Source organism: Anser anser (assembly GCF_964211835.1).
Source record: "Anser anser genome assembly, chromosome: 1".
NCBI classification, from domain to species: Eukaryota; Metazoa; Chordata; class Aves; order Anseriformes; family Anatidae; genus Anser; species Anser anser.
The window spans coordinates 6,338,912-6,359,814 of record NC_139720.1 but is presented as its reverse complement, the minus strand read 5'-3'; the positions used below and the strand labels follow the sequence as shown (position 1 = coordinate 6,359,814).

The 20,903-nt window shown below is 40.8% G+C and overlaps 1 protein-coding gene across 17 annotated transcripts in view; it reads right to left on the bottom strand.

The window, feature by feature from the left end:
- CELF2 (CUGBP Elav-like family member 2) overlaps positions 1-20,903 on the bottom strand; it is a 568,240-nt gene that overhangs the window by 10,030 nt on the left and 537,307 nt on the right. For 10 of the 17 annotated variants that reach the window (XM_083819752.1, XM_083819747.1, XM_083819743.1 and 7 more), the window contains 3 exons: positions 13,303-13,422; positions 7,478-7,675; positions 4,584-4,727 (listed from right to left, as the gene is read on the bottom strand). In XM_083819752.1, the coding sequence (XP_083675878.1) occupies positions 4,584-4,727; positions 7,478-7,675; positions 13,303-13,422 (462 nt within the window). Of the gene's footprint in view, positions 1-4,583; positions 4,728-7,477; positions 7,676-13,290; positions 13,423-20,903 lie in introns of all 17 variants that reach the window. The other 7 variants (XM_083819746.1, XM_083819756.1, XM_083819753.1 and 4 more) reach the window with 2 other exon arrangements.

The following is a 20,903-nucleotide window of genomic DNA, read 5'->3' as shown; positions in this document are numbered from 1 at the left end:
TTTCTTTTCCCCCTGAGACAAAAAAAGCTCTGCTCATAATGGACTCAAATCTCCCTGATTCTGGAAGCTCAAAATTCATTTTCATATCTGGGCCTCCCACTTGTAATTGCAAAGCTCGCCTAACTGCTGCTCTGCCTCTGCTCTGGCTAATTACTACTGCATTCCAGCCTGCTATTATGCATCGGCTTTGAAATGCTCCCTCTCCTTTCCACTTGAATTTGACTTAACACATATCCCTTCACCCTGTTAAAGCACGGCTCCCCCACACTGTTTTCAGTACTAACACGGGAGCTGCTCAGCTCCTGTCTTCTACCAGCTTTCTTCATTTGTGCTTAGTGCCTGCATCCCTTTCTGATTCATAACCTCTTTTTGCTGTCATTTTAACCTGCTCTTTTATGGCTCTTGCTTACCTCGCACTGCTGCCCTCTTCCTTCTTCAGTGTCAGAATGATACACTTTGCCCATTGTAAAGAAAAAAGCCTCTTAACAAGTCATTTGGTCCCTGTCTGCCCTCCCTCCTTCACAGACCTTCCCTATGGTTCACCTTAAATAGACTTCACCAAACTATTTACTTAAGACTCTTCTCTGACAATTCAGGCTCAATTCTGCTCCTTTCCACTCAAAAAGCCTCTCACTTAAATCTCTGTAGACCTTCTCCCGGCCAAAGCCAATATGCTTGATTCATGCTCTTCTGTGGTTGATTATTCATTACCTCCTTAAGGGATAATAAATATTCCTCCATATCTTCCTTGATTTTAGTAACTTGTCACTTCCTCACTTTCTTCACTTGATCATTTCCTCTGAATATTATTGCCATATCCTGAGGAACTTCATCACTCTCTTCCTTTCCTTCCCCTGTCTTCTTGTAGGAGATCTTATCTGTTCACACAACTCCAGTCGCTGACTTAGCACTGCACTCCTGTCTACTTCCATCAGCTCACAGATCTCAGCCTTGAGCTGTAAGATTTCCTCGGGGACAGAAAGAAAAAACAACCTACCATGAGTTAGAAGGCAGCCGTAGCACTTTCCGGGCAGATACTCCATAAACTCTGTAAGCTACTCCTACCTACCTCGACAATTCAGTAGTTTCCTCTACAGCCTTCCTGACCTTCACATTGTTCTCTTGAGTGCATTCTGAATGGTTTTCTGCTACGAACGTCTCATCATCTTAGTTCCTTTTTATCTTAGCTAGTCATGGTGACCTGAAAGTTAAGCAACTGATCTAAACTAGTCATCAGGTGGCATCTGTGAATGGTGAATGAAGAGAAGCAAGCGCGCCCTGAGGTGGCTTTTCCGCCCACCTCTCATGTCACCAACTCAGACTCTCCCGTGCTGACAGACGAACAATTAGCTTAGGCTATGCTTACCTTCCAGGGGGATGTAATAAGTCACTTCATTCTATGTCTCTTTAATAGTTTCCTTGACTCAGCCACAAATTCAAACATACATCCTCTGTGCTGCATCAGTGGAACCAGCCTTTATCATTCAATTGTTATCCTGCTTCACAATTTGTCTCTATGCACAGAATGCTCCATCTACATTAGCCTGTTACACTTTCATCTTATCCCTTATCAAGAACCTTCACTTACAAAGCTTGTGAAGGAATATGACATTCTCTCCCTTTATTTGTTTCTGATTGCATCCATTCATCATTTTTTTTTTGTCTGAAATTTAAACCACAGGTTACATGGGGATGGGATGATGTTTCTTATCAATTTGCGAAGCCCCTGTCATGATGATTCTGATTTTTGTTTTAAATCTCTTGGTACCTCTGTAACCAGGATAAATATTTTTCATCATTTGAGTAGCAAATTTGTTATAAGGCAGACTGCATTTACGCTGGGATGTCACTGGGTCCCCCCTCCCCTGCCTTACTTTACTCTCTCTCATTTCTGTTATTTTAAGTTTTATGAAAGGCAAGAGAGAAGCTTAAAGAGTGAAACCCTTTGTCTGTGGAATCAACTAGAGCTCATGAGAGCTCATGAAAAAGTATTTCCAGGGGTAGATGGACTGTCCTGTCATCCTCATTACCATTTAATCTCTTGAGCGTTCAACTGAGCTGGACAAGAAAGCAAATAACACCAAAGCTCATTTTCTGCAAATAAAAGTAATTTTTCATTTTGAGAAGCAGTGTTACATAAAAGCTCATCACTGTGTATCACTACTCTGAGATTCACTTGGAACAAACCTTCCCATCCCAATTCAGCCAGTGGACGGCATTGGACACTCTATTCACCTTTCTAGTGTTCAATCTCTTTTCATCTGCAATTTGACTCCCAAAAAAGCCCAAACCAACCCAATCCAACAAAAAAGAAACAAACCCAGATTGCACCATGAGCAATGAGCATTAGTGGTACCAGTGAGAAATGGGTAATTCAGATGCACTATTGTCTCAGTTTTTGGGTGGGAATACAGAGAAAAAAAAAAAGAAAGCTTTTTGAAACACAAGTTTGGGGCTGAAACAACAAATAGATGATTCTTGCCAATAAAGCTGAGGTGATGCATGCAGGGATACAGTATGTTAAACTAGCAGGATTAATCCTGGCTTTGCCTGTGATTAACGGAATCACACAGGTGCTGTTCACACCTACTGAATCAGAAAATCTCAACTTCCTCTGCCACTGCAGTACTTTTTGTTTTTAAAGCAGAACTCTCTCAACTGCTGGCAGAATACCTGGGGAGGAAGAACGAGAAATTGCTATGTTACTGAAACCTGACTAATGCCAAAAAGGCAGAGGACTCCTCCATCCATTGGGTGTTGACCCTTCTGTTTCCCCTCAAACAAGATAACCTCAGTTCATCATTCTAAGTTAGGTATTTGTGTCCCATAAACCCAGAGAAATGTGTAGGTAGGTAATCAAGCAGTAAAAGGAAACCCACAAAAAGCAAGTGTGGGAAGCGAGTTGATGAATTGAGCCGCCTGCCCAAACTAATCTACATTTTTTTCAGTAGCGATCACAATTGCTGCATTTCGATTAACACAGCTTGATTTGACATTTCATCAAGGTTCCTGGAGACCTCAACAGTGATTTTGTCACCCCAACACACTAACTGAACTGGCTCCAGATCAATAGGGAGTCCTTTTCAATTCCAGTTTTCAAATTTGCTACAGCCTCAGGGACTGTTTTAACGCATTGCAGAAACACGCTGGACTATATTAGTCTAAATATGAACAATTTTTTGTAAAGCTTAAACAGGGTCTAAAAAATAAAGAAAAATGCAGAAAGTATATCACACGCTATCTGTAAAGTAAATTAACTTTTCAGGTGCACTAAGGGCTTGTCTTCAGGTGCAATACACTCAGATTGTGGTATGGCTTGAAGTCCTGTGCAGTACGTATTTCTGAGTAGCCTGATAAATGCTGCTCTTGGTTGGGTACTGTCTGTTTAGATAAATTCATCCCTTTCAAAATGGGTTGAAGCCCAATAGCTGTTCCTGAATGGACCTTGTGTAGACAAACACTGAGACAGACACATTTTAACAAAACCTAGATTAAAAAAAAAAAAAGTAATGATATGCAAGCTAAGAAACATGTATTATGGTTAATGGGGACACTTGAAAATTAAGTGATGGTGCTGTGCAAAGAGCAACGTTTGTCAGTACAAAGGAGTTTTGGAAACTAAAGGGATTGTCTCGACTGGTTACTAATTTGTCATACATACAATACAGCTGCTTTCCTCTACTCTGGGAAAGAGTTGTCATTTCACTGGAAGCCCCAGTATTTTAGGTCAAACCTTACAAAACTTTTCTTTAATAGATTCTGTCCTCCCAGACCCTTCTCACGTCTTGCATTAAGACCACAATCATTAGACCAACGGTCTAACAGGTTGCCACTCAGTCACCTTCTGTTTTCCACTCTGTTGAGGCACTGAACTGGTGCACCTATGTCATTTAAAGGACATCAGCCTACCTGACCAACCCTAGAACTTTTTTATACCAACATATCATCTTCTCCTCTGTTGCAATCTAGTTTTCTGACAGCCTAAAGCGTTCCCAGGAAAACTTGACATTGATGCTCCCTTCATCCCCACCCTAAGGTAAGGGGAGATTCTACCTTTCATAATGCATTGGAGCCTGCCTGCAGCAGCTGTAGCTGCATATCTAGACATCAACTGTCTGTAAAACGTTCTGAACTACATGTACACACCATTCAAACACTAATTGCACAATCTTGTACTTAATTCAGAAGAAAGAAATTCCTGTAATGTAGAAGTAATGGGTTAAACATAGAGCATTTTTAAGTGGCTCAGCCATACAATAGAGAATAATTAGGTATCCATAATAAGGCAGCTTAATAGTATACTAAATGACATTCCCCCACATAGGGTGTAATTAGTTTCATGTACTTGACACATTCATGCGAGATGTCAGACTGGAAGATTATTATTGTTTTTTCACAGCCAATTTTTAGTTAGAACTAGTTTGCCTGTGCATCCTTCCACTCATTTGAGGATTAAGAGTCCATTATTTTGGGAATGAGATTCCAGTATGACATTTCTCACACTGTTGTTAATTTTCTTTCCTGACCCCTTTTCAGTGTGGTGCATGTGGTTTTTACTATTTGATTTATTAAATTTGACATACCAAAGCACTTGCTCAGATTGGTCTGTTTGTCAATGAAGACTTTAGCAGAGATAACATTTCCAAAAGGCATGAACATCTGCAGAATGTCCTGGTCTCCGAACTCCTGGGGGAGGTGGTAAATAAAGAGGTTTGCCCCTTCTGGACCTTTAGGAAAACAAAACAAAAGTATGGAAACAGCTATTACAAGAGCTACGTTTAATCTATTTTCCCATAATACTTACTGAAGGTGATGGTCAGAAAGCATTTCACTTTCCAACTTTGAAGGAAGAAAAGTAAATGGATCATCAAAGGAACAGAGCTGAAATGCAGCTCTTTAGAGTATCCTATCTCGCAAAGTGTTCACTTGATACCTCTTCTACAAAAGAAGTTAAACTGCAGCCTCTTTCTTCAATTTACACAAGTGTCTTTCAGGATAATTAAGGTTAGGAAAACAGGTACACAATGTATTACTCTCTCACAATACCCCAAGATCTGCCCAAAGAGCCCCCTGCTGCCTCAAACACCTGCATGGGTTTGCTGGTTTAATTATAGTTGCAGGAACTTACAGAAATGCAGTAAGCTGAACTCAGATTTGAGCATCACAGATAAAACGGCAGGAGCTTGGTGGGGATGGGAATAAAAAGGGTAAGACAAAGCAAACCTTTTAACTTGGAAATTAGCAAAATCAGAGAGAGAAAGATACTAAGAACAAAATTTGTGTGGACTCGTTTCAGAATGCTTACAATTTTTAAATGTGAATTCCCCAGAGAAAGCTCTATCTCCCAGAAGAAACTTTGTAAAATAATCATTTTGAAAAGTTCAAAATAAAGTTTTTGGGTTGAAATTAAAGTGGCTTTACATAAATTTGAGTTTGAAAAGAAAGGTGTAAACTTGAAGCTACTTTGAATATTTTTCTTACAGCCGAAATTTGGGATACACATTACAAAGGCTATTTGCTTAAACACACCCCCCAGCAATAATAGCATTTTTTTTTTTAATCTCAGCTCAATTTTTCCGTTGCAGTAACATACTGGAAATAAGCCATGAATGTCTGAAAGAATATGATCTATGATGGAACCAGACGTGTGGCCTTCCCACACAGACAGCAAAAGCACAAGCAGTACACAAAGAGAACAAAAATTTCTGGTAAAAACACATCTAGAGTAACATGCTTGAGTATTCCCCTGCGTAAAGGAACCTACGTGTGTCTCAGATGTGATGTCTGTGGTTTTCTGGATCGGAGAGGAAAGCACACTAGATTTATGGATACCTTCTGCAAGAGTCACAAAGCCTCACCTCTCTTGTAACCAGGCTGGCTGCCCTCTCTCAGCCTGAAGGAAAGGGCTGCAATGTTTGCCCAACACAGGGGAAAAATGGCTTGGAAAAAAAATGTTTTTAGAAGAAACATTTTTTGAGAGAAAAAAAAAAAAGGAAAAAAAATCATCACCTGGAACTTATTTCTTCTTACCGCCAATAAACTATCCTTTCCAGAAAACAAAATTTCTTAAAATAGTAAGCAAAACTTACTTAACAATAGTTTACAGCATATGCATGAGGCAGTTCATTAAGCTTCAGCATTTAATATTGATATAGTATTTTTCTTTGGTACTTGGTTATCCTCAACCACTCCAGACTCTTCACCATGCCATCAGAAATCATGTTAAGAAACAAAAAATAGTTGTCAGTATTTAAAGATGGAATTTATTCACCTTAACGTAACCCCTTATTTACAGAAACAAGACATGTAACAGGCTGTGTTTTTAAAAAAGACCCAGCCAATTTATAAAATAAAAAATAAGTTTACACTTGATATGAACTGAAAAAAATAGTTAAAAAAATCAAACTGAATATCCACCGTGACCAATGACACCAGATAAACAATTTGGTTTTGGTGTCAGTCTATTGTCAGTGACCGAGTGAGTGAGATGAAAGACAAAAGCAGAGAACACAGCAAAATTTGAAAAAGAAGTTGATTAAAAAAATCATTTCATTTAATATAATCTGAGCTTTTAGCAGTAAACGATGTAACAAATGTAGAGAAAATAAACATTTTAACTCCACAGTGTCCCCATATAATAGCCAGCTGTGGGAATGCCAAGTTTGTCTTCCTAGGAAACACCACATCCCATAGCAGTGCATGATACTGTATTAAAAGAGGGTAAAAATCTTTCTCTTGAGGACATTACACTATGTTTATTTCCAAAGCTTATCCCTGGCAAGAGAAGTAGTGACAACACAGATACAATCTTAGAAAGTATGCAATATTCTCCCGTCCTCCTAGAATTAGCTGGAATTTAAGATGAGAGAAGGGAAAGCAGTAAAAACAGAAATGACACCCCAAAATGCCTGGGAAGTGTACACGGGAATGGGAGAGGTGAAAAAGGGTAACCTCATTTTACTAAATATTTAGTAGCATTCATTTGTTCTTAGCAGCAACTTCCCGAGGTTTGTTTTGCTCTATTGGTGCAGGGAGAGGGGCAAACCCTTCGTTGTTCCCCTGCAAAACCCAGAATTAAGCAAAGAACCACTAAGTGCAAAGCCAGGTCTTGTCATTGACTCAAAAACTTAAACCTAATCAGATTAACTCCATCATCATGGAAAATGGAAACCATTAGAGAGTGTGAAAGATGGTCACCCATAACGGGATGCGTTTTGTTACTGGTGCTTTTTTGCACAATGATGCTTTTATACCACAAAGAACGGTCAGGAAGGTATGGCTGGAAGGAGAGATCGTAAAAAAATGATTTACAGTAGAGGTTGAAAAAGTGAAGAACACCAATCAGGGCAGGAGAAAACGTGAACATCAAAGATGAGGCTACTCGAGGTCCTTCGCTGAGCCTCTGTGAAGAAATAGACCCAAGACACGGCTCTCGCTTGGCCAAGCATTGCTTATCCTGAGAAGGGCGAGTGCTTACCTTCCTTCTGGCTGCCCGCGGCGCTTTGTTGCTGCAACAAGCTCTGGCTGTACAAGGTGGGCAGCGCGGCCGCAGCGTACTGCTGGATTCCTGAGTAGGCCTGGGTGAGTGCGTCCATCGTGCCGGCCGTACCATTCGTCAAGCCTGTTGCGCCGAGTCCTCCGTTCAGGGCCGCCATACCTGAGAGCATTTGAGCAACTTTACAAAAAACCCAACAATAGAGAAAAGAAATTGCACTTGTTCATTAGTGCTTTCCGAAAGTTGTTGGTATTATATTGACACTGACAACGACGGCAGTGCATGCAGCTCGGCGCGTCACCAAATGGGACTGAAAACAAAGAAACACGACTCTGGCGTCAGGATCACTTTAGCACAACGGTTGCACAGTCAAACGGACTCGCATGCAGCCTGCTACTGGCAAGTACTACAGCTCGGTGCTCCCCAAACCCTCTCTGCCCACCGTCCTCAACACCCGTGCTTCTGCTGGGGATATCTAAGGCTGGGAGAGCAGGACTCCCTGACCTCTGTCCTTGCAATCTGGACACTTGGGAGAAACCATTCTGTGAGAAATCCCACTCTCTCTGGCCAGGTCTTTATAAGCAGGACATGACCACATCATATCAGGGGTATTTTGCTTATGTGGAGTCAGCAGAGAACCCTGATTAACAGCTTTTTGGAATAACCCTCCATACAGTGATGAGCTTTGTCCCTTGGGTTTGCGGTTAGAAGATAGACTGCGATGCTGTGTGCTTCCATCCTCCTCCTCCAGCTACTCCTGTGAGGATGAACGGATAAACAGCAGCACATCTGGAGTGACTGCAAGTGCTTCATCCAATCCAGGCATCTTTCATGAAGAAACAAAAGCATTTGGTTCTAGCAATGTGTTCATTTACTCCTCACTGGAAGCAGAGTTGCTTAATTTTTTTTCTTTAAAGCAATTCTACATTCTGATAAATAACGGATTAATTTGACTGGGATGACCACCAAGGAGGAAGTTTCAGATTGGCTTGCTAGCTGTGCATAAAATGGCATCCCTTACCCATGCAAACAGTGCAGTCTGCAAAAGAATTCTGACAAACTCCTGGACTATGTACAGCCTCTCTCCATTACTTCTGTGCATCCTTATGGCTCATAAGTGAGCCACATTAAAGTGAACGGTGTTAATACTTTTTTTTTTTCCCCCAGAAATTCCAGAAAAAGTGAATTTTCCCATTACAGTTACCTTGCTGGTCATGGGTAGCAGGATTCAGAGACCTGTTCATCGCCCACACCTCTGAGTAATGTCAGATGGAGAGTAAGTGCTCAGCAGGACTGAGAGGCTGCATTTTGTGCCCAACTAGCTATCCTGTGCTCATATTTTTTAGGTGAACAGCTCACAAACAACTTAATTGGGCTTAATCAGCCCCCTCAAGGTACACTAAAGCAGTCACCGGTAAAAGGGCGCATCTGGAACCACCTCTGACCATTTCTTGCACACTGCCTGTGCAGAGTTTCTGTTGGCAAAAGGATGGGTAAAGAAGTGACTGGTAGAGTTGTATGGGAACCCCAAAAAGCTAGGAATATCAAAAAGAAAGAGAGAGCTTAATTTCAGACCAATAATAAAGGGGTTATGTGGAACTGGAGAAAAGTGAGGAAATTAAGCAGAGAACACTTTATAGTGAATTAACAATGGAATCTATTAGACTGGGAAACAGTCTTCTTCAAGGAAAGTGGCATAAACCTTACCACAGGAGTAATTTAGTGGTAGAAAGAATACTGGAGGGAATTATCCCGCATTGACAGAGGAGGATAAAGATGCTGACCTACTAGTTTTCTTCCATCTCTTATGTAGATTCAGAAAGTGTATTCCTGTGAGTCTCTGATAATCAGGACAATTGCTCAAGTGGCACCTTTCTAGCTCCACCAGAGTCTGCGCCAATTAAGAGAACTGTACTGCATAAATTATACCTTTTGATATTACTGTAATTTGTGTGACTAAACACTTGACAGAGATGTGATATTCTTAGCCTTTGCTTAATAAAATGTCTTGCACTTTGAAGATTTCTCTTTCCCCTCCACCCCACTTCAGAACTTTGCTGTATCCTGATAGGAGATACTGGCTGCCATGACTTCGAACAAAAACCTCTGTCAGAGCAGGGCCAGCTATTTCTTGTATAATGGTTCCAGATGTAAAACAAAACCTGCAAACCAGTATAGTTTGTGAAGCATCTTATAGCTAAAGGACAGGACATTCTGAAAATGAAGATTCAAGCTAATAGTGATAAAGCAGTAATTTGATGCTGAGCCTGACCCTAACCTACTCTGATGTTTCTGTACTGAGGTTTGTGTCATCGCTTGCACGTGTACACACAGCATTGACTGAAGTAAAGACCCTTGATAAAACAACTTGTATCTCTCCCTTTATTATAGTGTTGAAATAACTTGATAATTGAGGAAGTATTAGGATAACACGTTATCTTTTGTGAGTCGTCAGCCTATTAGATAAACACACTTTGTGTTGCTGTGGGCAGCATCCTCCCTCTTCTTTCACCTAGAATCAATAGCCCCTTCCCACCAAATGATTTCAGATCAGCCAACAGATAGCCTCAGCTCACCGCCCTGCCTCTGGGAAGGGCACTGCTACTGCTACCACAGAGCATGTGTCTAAATATGCCTCCCTCCTGAGCAAAACAGATCTGCAGAAAGGTGTCAACATTTCTACTCTTCTCCCTTTTTATATTTTTATGAAATACGCAAGATCCAGCTGCAGTTACACATCTCTGTCATCTCTGTATTTTCTCAACCAATGCACCTCAGTCTGATATTGAACTTTGATCTTTTACTCACTTGTGTGAAATAATTGTTTGGAGTTTCTCATCTGTGGCCTTCTACTTTTCCGAGTTACATAATACAGAAGAGACAATGCTTGGCAAGTCCAAAGGTCTCTGAAAGTGCCTTCCATGCACCCTCAAATCTGTCATGAACAGTTTTATCTCCGTTTTACAGATGTAAATATGGGGGTAGAAAGGCTAAGTGACTGCCCTGGTTTCACATACAACTACTGTGTCATAGCTGTCCGGTATCCTAAATCCATGGTTTTCTTTCTTAATTACAAAGAACCTTTTCTACCCTCTTTATTATTTTTTCCTCATTATTCATAATTCTTTTTGTAAGTTACTTCATTTAAATTTACTTGCCCCAATGGAGACAGCCTAATGTTTTGTCATTTAAGGTCTTAGATGCTTCAAGCACAAATAAAGATGACTGGGTGAATCCCAGCATGTACAACTGCTGCCGAACCCTTGGAGACAGTTGACTTACCATATTTCACTTTGCAGTTTAAGGTCTCCAGACATGTTTCTACAATGCTTCTCTCTACAATGAGAATGCTATTAGTTTCCAGAACCCAGCTTATTTTTCCCAGACACAGCCAGGATCCAGAAAGCAGACTAAGTGTTCTAGTGAGCTCAGCCTGGAGGACATTCTCCCTGTGAATCTCACATACCTGGACATGATTTCAACAGAATACCTCCTCCAAAACCTCTGCGTAAATCAATGCCTAAGCCCAGTGTCACCTCCTGATACATTTTGGGGTGATGCTCAGCATGGCTGGTGCTTTGGATCGTTCTTGTTAATTCCCCAGCTGGAAGCATGTCACTCAATTCCAGCTTTTCTGCACAATTACTCCAGGAACTTTCATGACAAAACAATGTTTGAATGCTTTTACTGGAGTGTTTGTGACCACAGCATACTGCGAAACATCAAATCCATTGAACTTGAGGTTTACTGAAGGCAGGCTCCTGGAGAGGTCTGAGTGTGAACAACTGGATCAGAAATAGTCACTAGGAAAAGAACTGGCTCATCATTAAAATAGACAGGGGAGGTTGTTAGCACTGGAACAATGCTTTGCTATCATTAGCATCACAAACAACTGAAATTGATAATCAGGGTCCTCTTTTGGAGAGGTACAGGTGCCACAACACAGCACATGAGGAAGCAGTTTTTACTCTTTAGACCTCTCTCATATATGTACATACTTATGTATATACATAGACATAACCACATATATTTTTAAGTATGTGTGCTATATACATAGGGATATTCCAGGCACATACACACTCTGCATCCATAAAAACATCCATGAAGAAGATTTGGAACTGAAGCCATTGTTAGTACAAGTCCATGGAAGTAAAGGTGGCTTATAACAAGCCTGAATTTGGTACCGCGTTGTGAATACGTCATTAATACTTCAAATGGCACATGCAGGTAAGTTTGCACAAACAACACCTGAAAATACTTCTTGAGAAAATGTAAACTCTTTGCTTGCAGCCTAGCAATAAATGTTAAAAGGAACACAAAAGAAGGATTCCCACGCAAAGTTAAGAGTTCATAGGTGATTCATTCTTGATGTTGATGAAGGGAATGTTATCTTGGAGTGCTCCAGTGTGCCTGGGTTCTTAGTACTTGTGGGAGGGAAGCAGTGGGATGCCATATGCCGCAGTTGATATTGTGACCTCTTATAAACCGTGTAAAGCATAATGACTGTTTATCAGGGGAAGGACATTTAATGTTTTTTACTTATGGCAGTGTAGCCCTCTTACTAAGAGAGCTCATGAGAGGAGATAAGTTAGTTTTTCATGCATGCCTTTTTCAGCGGCATGCTTTAATGAGTTAGAATAAGAAAGGAAACATTGGGCATTTTAGGGCCTAATGTACTTACTTTTCTTGAATTGTTCTTAAGTCATATTTACTGTGAGGTTGTTTGCTTGTGTGAAATATGCATGTCCTTGCCAGAAGCAAGACCTGTTTTACACAAGGCCCCATGCAACCACTCATCATTGCTACATGGACAGCCATCAGCCCCCTTCCTTCCCAACTCCCAACGACAACCAGAGATCACAGAACAAAAAGATTGGGTGAGCAGCCAAGTAACAGCGACAAAAAGGACATCATGCAGAGCATCAGAGTGAGCAAGTGATACTGAGGAGGACATCCATTCCTGGGGGTACATTATGATGGGTCATGGACTGGCAATGACTAAGTAGATTCCTTGCATTGCTGAAGGAAATGCAAGGAACAACAGCAGCTAAAAAAAAAGGGAGGGGGAAAATGCAGCTGGACCAATCTCTTCCATTTCAGGCAAAGGTGAAGTCATCATAACAGAAACAATAAAAAATAAATTCTTCTTCAGGAAAATCTTGACCAAGGCTGAGAATGAGGAATAACGTTCTATCAACTATTGCCATCTACTTAGTTAGGGGATGTCAGGGTTCAAGATGTATTAGGATAGATGCCCATGCTCTGGTATTACAGCTGACTGACCGCACCATTCTCTTATACTTGCAAATTAAAAGCCGAAGACTTGCCTTCATTTTAAAAGCAAGTATGCTGCTCTTAAGTCAATTTGATAATTCCTACAGACATTTTAATAGAACTATGTCTGTGGCAAACAGGCCTGTCTTACCATGACATTTCTGAATGAGGTTTTGTGTGTTGAGATGATATACCTGTTTTCAGACTCCCAAAATGAAAAAGGAGCCTCTCCTATAACATAGATAACCAGACACCCTGCTGACATTTCTTTTACCTTCCATTTGCCCTGCAAGAATAGGAGTCTTTTTGCAGGGACCCAAAAGACTTCACTTTGCAGAGCAAACTATGTGAAACTTTATTAAAGACTCCAGGACTGCATATGTACTATGAATGGAACTAGATCAACTTGACCCCCTTATTTTGCATATAGATTAAAAATAATTGTATCATCATTTTACAATTGGTAGTTTTTGTGAAATGATTATTGGGAAAGGCTGTCCACCACAGCAATAAATACTCACTGTTTACGGTACCTGCTAGTGCATTAATATTATTCAGTCCAACAGTGGCTCCAGCAAGTCCTTGGAGAGTACCCAGAGAAGTCAAAGAATTCATGGCCGCACCAGCTGTGGAATTAGCAGTTGATGCAGCCACTAAAAGGAAAAAAAGGCCATATTTTAGTTATTTTAGTTGATCACAAAACCACACACTTACAATAATTTTGAGTGCAACAACAGGGCTACTTGCAAGAAAGAAAGAAAAAAAACATCAGACCAATAGACCAACCTTGCTCAAAATATTACTAGTATGGAAAATTCATGGAAAGTGTTGATGAGCCTTGAACGGAAAAGACTGGATGACAAAACTTAGCACTGTGCTATTTGCAAACATAATGCAGAAACAGTAAGATTGAGATCAGTCACTTTCTCAAAAGTTTGTCAATCAGTCTAGCATTCCAGAGTGATCAGCTAGTCGGCTGAGATATTGCCACCTTTTAATAACCGTCTTTGAAAATATAGTATTATTCATAATAATTTTGCTGCCATACATCAGCGTTTTGTTGTAGGCCCCTCAAGTGAAATTTGCATTATTCTGTAAGATACTACCCTCCTGTTATGGCTATAAGGCACCATATGAACACTATTTAGAGGCCTGAAGCTTACAAAAAGAAGAATTACATGCCAAACACAAAATGTAACTCTACCCAACTTATTGTGGGCTTTTAGGCTGGTCTACGTACGCAACTAGCCATGTATATGACCCCACAAATGGTATTGTATGCACCTCCAAAAGCTCTGCCAGAGGGGTGCTGAAGCTCAGGTGGATGAGAGGTCTTTGCTGCTATGATGCGGAGGGACTGCTGAGGGTGGGTGAGATGAATCCATCTAAAAATGTACGCTTAGGAAGAGAAAGACACTTGTTCTCTTGTCATAGAAAAGTAATAAGGCACCTTAGAAATGCCTAGCATTTAGGATAGGTTGGATGAATAAGAATTGTGTGTTTCACCCATAGAGGAGCTTTGAATAACCAGTGTGGATTAAAAATTTAACCTACAGGTTGGTAAAGTTATACCATGTGAATCATACTCATAAAAGCTGTGGAAGCAGTTAGGTATTTAGCTTGTCTCCAGAGCCCTACTTTAATGTATCAATCATAAAGACTTCCTTACTTTTCCCTTAAAAAAATGCATTATCTACTGAAAAGTGAACATTCAAAATCAGTGTTCTGTTGATGATTTACTGGAGGCATGTCATGTCTACACCATGTTTTTTTGTTCCTACCCATTATGTAGCTGTTAAATGGTTAAGACCACCTTTATCTTGATGTTCTTTTGGGCTGTTGAACACACCAGATTGCCCAGCATGCCCTCAAGAAAGTGAAGTCGCTACGGTGTTCAGCATCCAGTAAGGAAAGTAGAAAGCTAATTTTTAAAACTCTGTGGGTAAACTTCAAAGGCCTAATCTACAAAGAACCCACCTTTACAACCTCAAGACCCACCAAAGACAAGCCTTTCCTCTTACTGTGCCTCAAAGTCCAAAGGACTCTCTCGGTGTGGGTGAGGAGAGATTTCCAGACTCTGAAGGATTCCTTGTACCCACTTCCACCACATCTGCAATGTTAACTTGAGTTTAAATGTTGCAGATAGAAGCAGCTTTGATTATTCAATCTCTCTCTGCAAGGCAATAAGCCAATAATGTCTTTGGTTAAAAAAAAAAAGGTAATCCAAGAAAGAAGTAAAAAACCACTTTTGTCAGATAATGTGAACACCAGCAGAGAAGACAGAAAAAAAATCAAAGGGAATGAATATCAGTGAATTCCCTGTGACCAACATGGCTCTGTGTTTCTGTTCAAGTTCATTAACAGATCATTTAAATGAAGTACATAAACCTCAAATCTGAAGGATCTGATTGGTTATGACTGGGCTGACTCCCATCCATGTCTGTTTCAGAGGATTATTATCCTTTTCTCTTGAGGAAACACATATATTTAAGAAATGACAGAAATGGGGGCTAGCAAATTGTTAGCCTGAAAATTACATTAAAGCTCTTGGGGGCAAATAACTCCTGTGAATGAGAGCCATACGCTTATGGATTGTCAACACATCTGTTGGAGAAGGCAGAAAAATCTGATTAAAACCTTCCCTCTTGCGCAGCCCACAGAGCGCATCGCAGAGGCTCTTATCATGGTCTCATTGCTCAAACACATGCTTTGGGGATGGCCAATATCTGGGGCCAACATCTCTTTTTTTTTTTTTCTTTTATTCTTTTCAAGTTTCTCTGTTCCATCAGACAAACACAGAGCAGGTGCCTCAGTGATTCTCCCATTTGAAGTTGCAATGCAGATTATTTAGCTTCCCTAAATAATGACTTGGCACATAATCAATGTAAAATACTCGTTGGAGAACTGAAGAACCTCAGAAATCAGAGTTTTGTTGTTGCGGCTATTTCTTCTGCTTAGCAGCTATCTGTCTCACAGATCCACTGGGACAATGTTTTTGCCTGTTTGGCTTATTATTTCTTTGAGGAAAAAGAAACTGAACAAATTGTGTGGTTTCCATTATCTTATTGAACATGGGCTGAACAGAAATGAAAGGAGCTCCTTTCATTAGGACACTTGTAAGCGATGGATCCAGCACCTTGCTGAATGAGGTATCCTGAGAGATTCCACACCAGTTACCTTCTCCTCTTTGACTGCATCCTGCGCATATAAAATGAAGATGAAGACAGTGATGAGCTAAAACATTATCATGAAGGGAGCCATAAGAGGACCAAGATTTAGAGAGAGATGAAAATCTGTCACAAAATGCTGCATAAAATCAATAGATGAAGCAATGGTATTCCTTGTCCCCCAGAAACTTATAGGGAGATGAAAAGAAGTCTTCAAGACTTTGAAAGTCTTACAAGACACATGTGGAGACTTAAGACAGCTGAAAGTTTTTACCTCATGAACTCCCAGAATATTTTGAAATTCATCTGAAGACAAGAACTATGTTTTCTCTGCCTTTTGTTCTTTCCTAGTTTCTTTCAACTAACAAGTTGTAATGTATACTGAACGAAAAGGGGAAAAAAAAGAAAAATCACATGCCTTGTGGTAACAGTAGATGACTGCACTACTTTGGGGGAACCTGGATATCTTTCTCATGTCAGCAAAGCTCTTGGGCTCCACAACTGCTCGGAGTAATGGCAAAGAAGTATAACACACTGGCTGAACAGTGTTATTCCATATTTATGGCTTTTAGTTGACCAGATGACAAAAATACATTGGATACCTACAGAATTTATGAATTGTTTTTACCAGGGTCCCTGCCACCATATAAATTAAAAGAAAACATTTCACAACTCCCTCCATCCTTGACACCAGAACATTGTTGTTCTGAATCGAATCACTTCGTAGTGGTGCTTAATAAACAGTAGACATCTGTCTCCAGGTATGTAGACAGCTTGACGTGTGGACACGTAGTGCTGCTAGGAATCACCCTCTTTGTGCTACTGGTGCACCAGCATTTGGAGGAAAACACAAAAAAAAAGTGCAACTGACTTAGGCTTCTGGAGTCACTCCATATGGCACACCTTGAGCCCACAACATTTGGTATATTATTTTTCTCTTTATGTTGGAAATTTTATACTTGCTTCCTTAAAACCTATATATGTCAGAGACTTGATACGTATTGTTTCTGGGGTAGCATTAAGTGAATTACCTGATACTGAAGCTAGGGGGAGAGATTCAGCAGAGTGGACTCCAGCCTGATGAATTCTGGCTGAATATACAATAGTCAGAGAAGAACAGAGCTGCTCTTTATCTGTTGCACCTACCACTCCCTCATAATTTTAAGCCCTCGATAAACATCAGAACACGATGGATAGTGTTTTGTCTGCTCAAACGAACTTTTTCCTCTCTAATATCAGTCATTGGAATAAGCCAACAGCTTTCTCAAAGCCTGACTGTTGCTCAATCAGAGACTATTTGCCCTAATGAAGGAGTTATGGGGTTGAATCCTTTGGCCACTGTGAGAGTTCAGGCAAGATGTTCATCATATTCCCCACTGACGCTTAAATTCTATTAATATGTGAAAATAATATCACAGGATTGGAAAAAGAAGTCAGTTTAGATCTGTAATAGTAAGGAGTTGTCCTGTGACCCGTAGAAAAATATGCAGTTTCCTGCAGATATGCTGTGTGCTGGTCACCTGTTGTCTTCTCCAGCCAGGACACACAGAGAGACTTTACAGAACACTGTAGCATTTTCAACTGTGAAAGGTGAGAAGGTTAAAAATGTATATTTTACTATTAGAGACTGAAGTTTCTTCTTCACTGTTTCCTCTATTCCCACATTTCTGTGTCAGTCTCACAACTACTTCCCTCTTTTTTCTTCCAAGCTACTCAACTTCACTTTAATAAATAGCCAGACATCCCCAAATAATATAAATAATGTTATTGAGAAGCTGAGAAATGGAGGAGGGCATGCCACAGCCCTCCTCCCTAACACCCCAAATCCCTCCTGATCCCAGCCATTTGATCTTCCCATGCTTCCTCCCTTTAATTGATGAAATTTTTGCTACGAGACTCATTATGAATAATGAGACTTGGCCTTTGGTTAATATATTCTTTAACAGATCTCTCTTTGATATAGGAAATGTATTTTGATTTGGAGTGGATGCTGTACACAGGATAGATATTTATATTTAACTACCACTGTTGCTTTCATAGAGATTTTTAAGGCTGGAAATAGATTTTCATCTATTCTTCCTCAACATTTTAATTTCTGCATGTAACAGGTTACAGCACCTTTTAGGTCAGAGTTTTTTTTTTTTTTATTTCAAGAAATCTAAATGAGCAATGAGCTGTTTCCCTTTTTATATAAACAGCATTTCAACACAATTCCTACAAACTGCCAACCTAGAAAAACAACCAGTATTAGCATATAAACTTTTGGCCATTGTGTTGGCTAGCTTAAATCCACAGAGTCATAATGATTTACACCATCTGGATTTACATCAGCTGGAAAACCAGGTTCAGCATCTAGGAAAGGCAATGATGTGGAAATATTTCTTTGGCTTTGCTGTGCACACTGTGGATGGGATTAATTTCTCCATCGTTGGCAGTCTCATAGTTAGTTTGACCTATTCTAGTCAAAGCTATTCTTCTGGACTGTCTCTGAGGTTAAGATAACTCTAACCTCAATGCTCTACCTTTAGCTTTCTTTCTTAGGATGAGCTGAATTACCCTCTCGAAGTGCCCCTGAGTCCACTGACTAGGATGGTAGAGGCAACCTTAAACACGGGTAGACATAGGTGGACATAGACCCTACAGAGATGTAACATGATGGGGGGTGGATCCTGCCTTTCCTGTTGGCCATATGTTGTGTTACAGACCTGTGATCTTTAGGTGAGGGGTCTGCTTTTGTCCTGCATACAGAACTGATGCCAAACTACGCAAACACTGAAATTTCAGTGTAATCCCCTCCTTCAAATCCTGAGCTCATGGAATTGCCTGATGCTGGGTAATCCTGAGCTAGTATGCAAAGGATGTGCACTTTTCTGCAAACCCACCTGACCCGAAAAAGGAGCTAGACAGCAGAGACTTATGCAGTGCTACGGTACAGGTTACATGAAGTAGCATGGCCTTGCACGAGAGCACGCACACTGAGCTACTGCGTGCTGCTGCTGCCTTTCCCAGTTCTGCCTCAAACTTCTTGCGCTACTTTGGATAAAGCATTCACTATGTTTGTTGCATGACAGGGTTGATTCTGCTGCTTCCCATTTGCTGGCTTGTCTCTTAGAAGGCTGTAACTTGGAGGCACGGGTACATTTTTATCATCCCTATTTACTTCCTATGCTTAAGACCAAGGAGTATCCTTGACAGGGCTCCTAAGTATGAATACAAAACCCAAAGACCTGTGTTCATCTGTAGTACAGACTTCACGCAGTACTGACTTGTAGTAGAGACTTGGGTAAATATCCCACCCCCTCAGCCATGTCACTGGGCCAATTTATAAAATCCTACTCCCTGACAGAGGAGCCCAACTGGAGGGCCCAGGAAGGCTGCCTGGGCACTTGGTGATGAGACAAAATACTACATTAACACACCCTCTCACTGCTGCTCTGAATAAAAAGACCTATTTAAATTACACGTTTATTGCTATGATTTTGTAGCAGGATGGTTTAAAGTGTGTGTTAGACCACATTCTCTCCTTAATTTATTTGATAAATATCTGAATAATAAAGAACTCCAATGACTTCTCAGCAAAGCCATATTCCGCAGGAAAAAAAAAAAAGGGCTTCTTGGAAACTCCACACTATGTTCGCTAACTTGGCGCTACTTTCTGGGTGGTAATATCAGTAGGCTGTGCACTCCTGCCATTCCTCTTTGCCTTGTCCTGCTCCATTCCTCCTCTTCCAGCACCAGCATACTGTCTGGAAATGAAACAGTCACACTGGTGGCCCGGGATTAAGGTATTAAAAATATCAGAGAGGCATTTCAAGGATTATAAGAGAGGTTTCTTTTTGGAAGCGTTGGTTTTAGGGCAGGACTACAAGAGAGAACGGGCAAAGAAAAGTAAGGGCAGCTTCCTCTCTGCCTGCTTGGAGGGTTGCTGTAGACCTTCACCCACTCCATCCATGTGAAGAGAAGAGCTAATGCTTCTGGAGCAGAATCAGCTTTCTGGTGCTGCAGGGCTTCAGGGCAGCTCCAAGATTGGCTTAACTAAGCTGGCACTTTCCAAATAGAGATTCACTACAATAACTATATCATCCCTGCTGACAGCTTTCCTTTAGGCAGCTCTCGGTTACACTCCACAATTGCCTGTCACTACCTAATGCACAGCACAACAGGAAGCTCAACATTTACTTTGATATCAGTTACCTGCTTATCTGCTTTCTGGTCACATCCTGCTTAGTCAGTTGTAGAAGATGTGCATATGTTAAAAAGCAAAGCGCACTGCTCAGCTGTGAAACACAACTTTGTTCTTGTTGTTTTACTTAATGGAGAGTTAAAATAATTTCAGTGTTGGAAGCACTTTGCTCCGGTTAAGATGATACAGTGGTGCACCAGGGATCAATACTACCCAAAAATTTAAGGTTCAGCATCTCTATGACTCTAAGCATGAGAAGCTGCAGAGAAAACAAGCTTTCTTTTGGGAGAGACTCCCGTCAAATTTGTATTGGCAGTTTTCTGAGTCCAGAGTCTTCTTTCTTGTCATGAACTGCAGTGTGTTTCTGATTCTCTGCTGCCTTCCTGAGCCCACTGACTCCAAAGTAATCTCTTTCAATGACACAGGCTGGGGATGGATGGGCTGGGGAGGAGCTCTGCTGAAAAAGATCTAAGGGTCCTGGTGCATGCCCTGGCAGCTAGGAAAGCCAACAGTGTTCTTGGTTGTATGGACAGGAGCAGAGCGAGGAGATCCAGCTGATTTTTCCTGTTACTCAGCACTTGCTAGGTCTTATTTATGTCCTACATCTAGTTTTGGGGTCCTGATTGCAAGGAAAACATTGATCAACTGAAGAGAGTTCAGTGGAAGGACACCAAGGTGGCTGAAGCACTCATCCTGGAAGGAGACGTTGAGGGAGTTGGCCTTGTTCAGGCTGAAGAGATGGCTTCAGGGCATCCTAACAGCAGCCCCTCAGTACCTGCAAGGA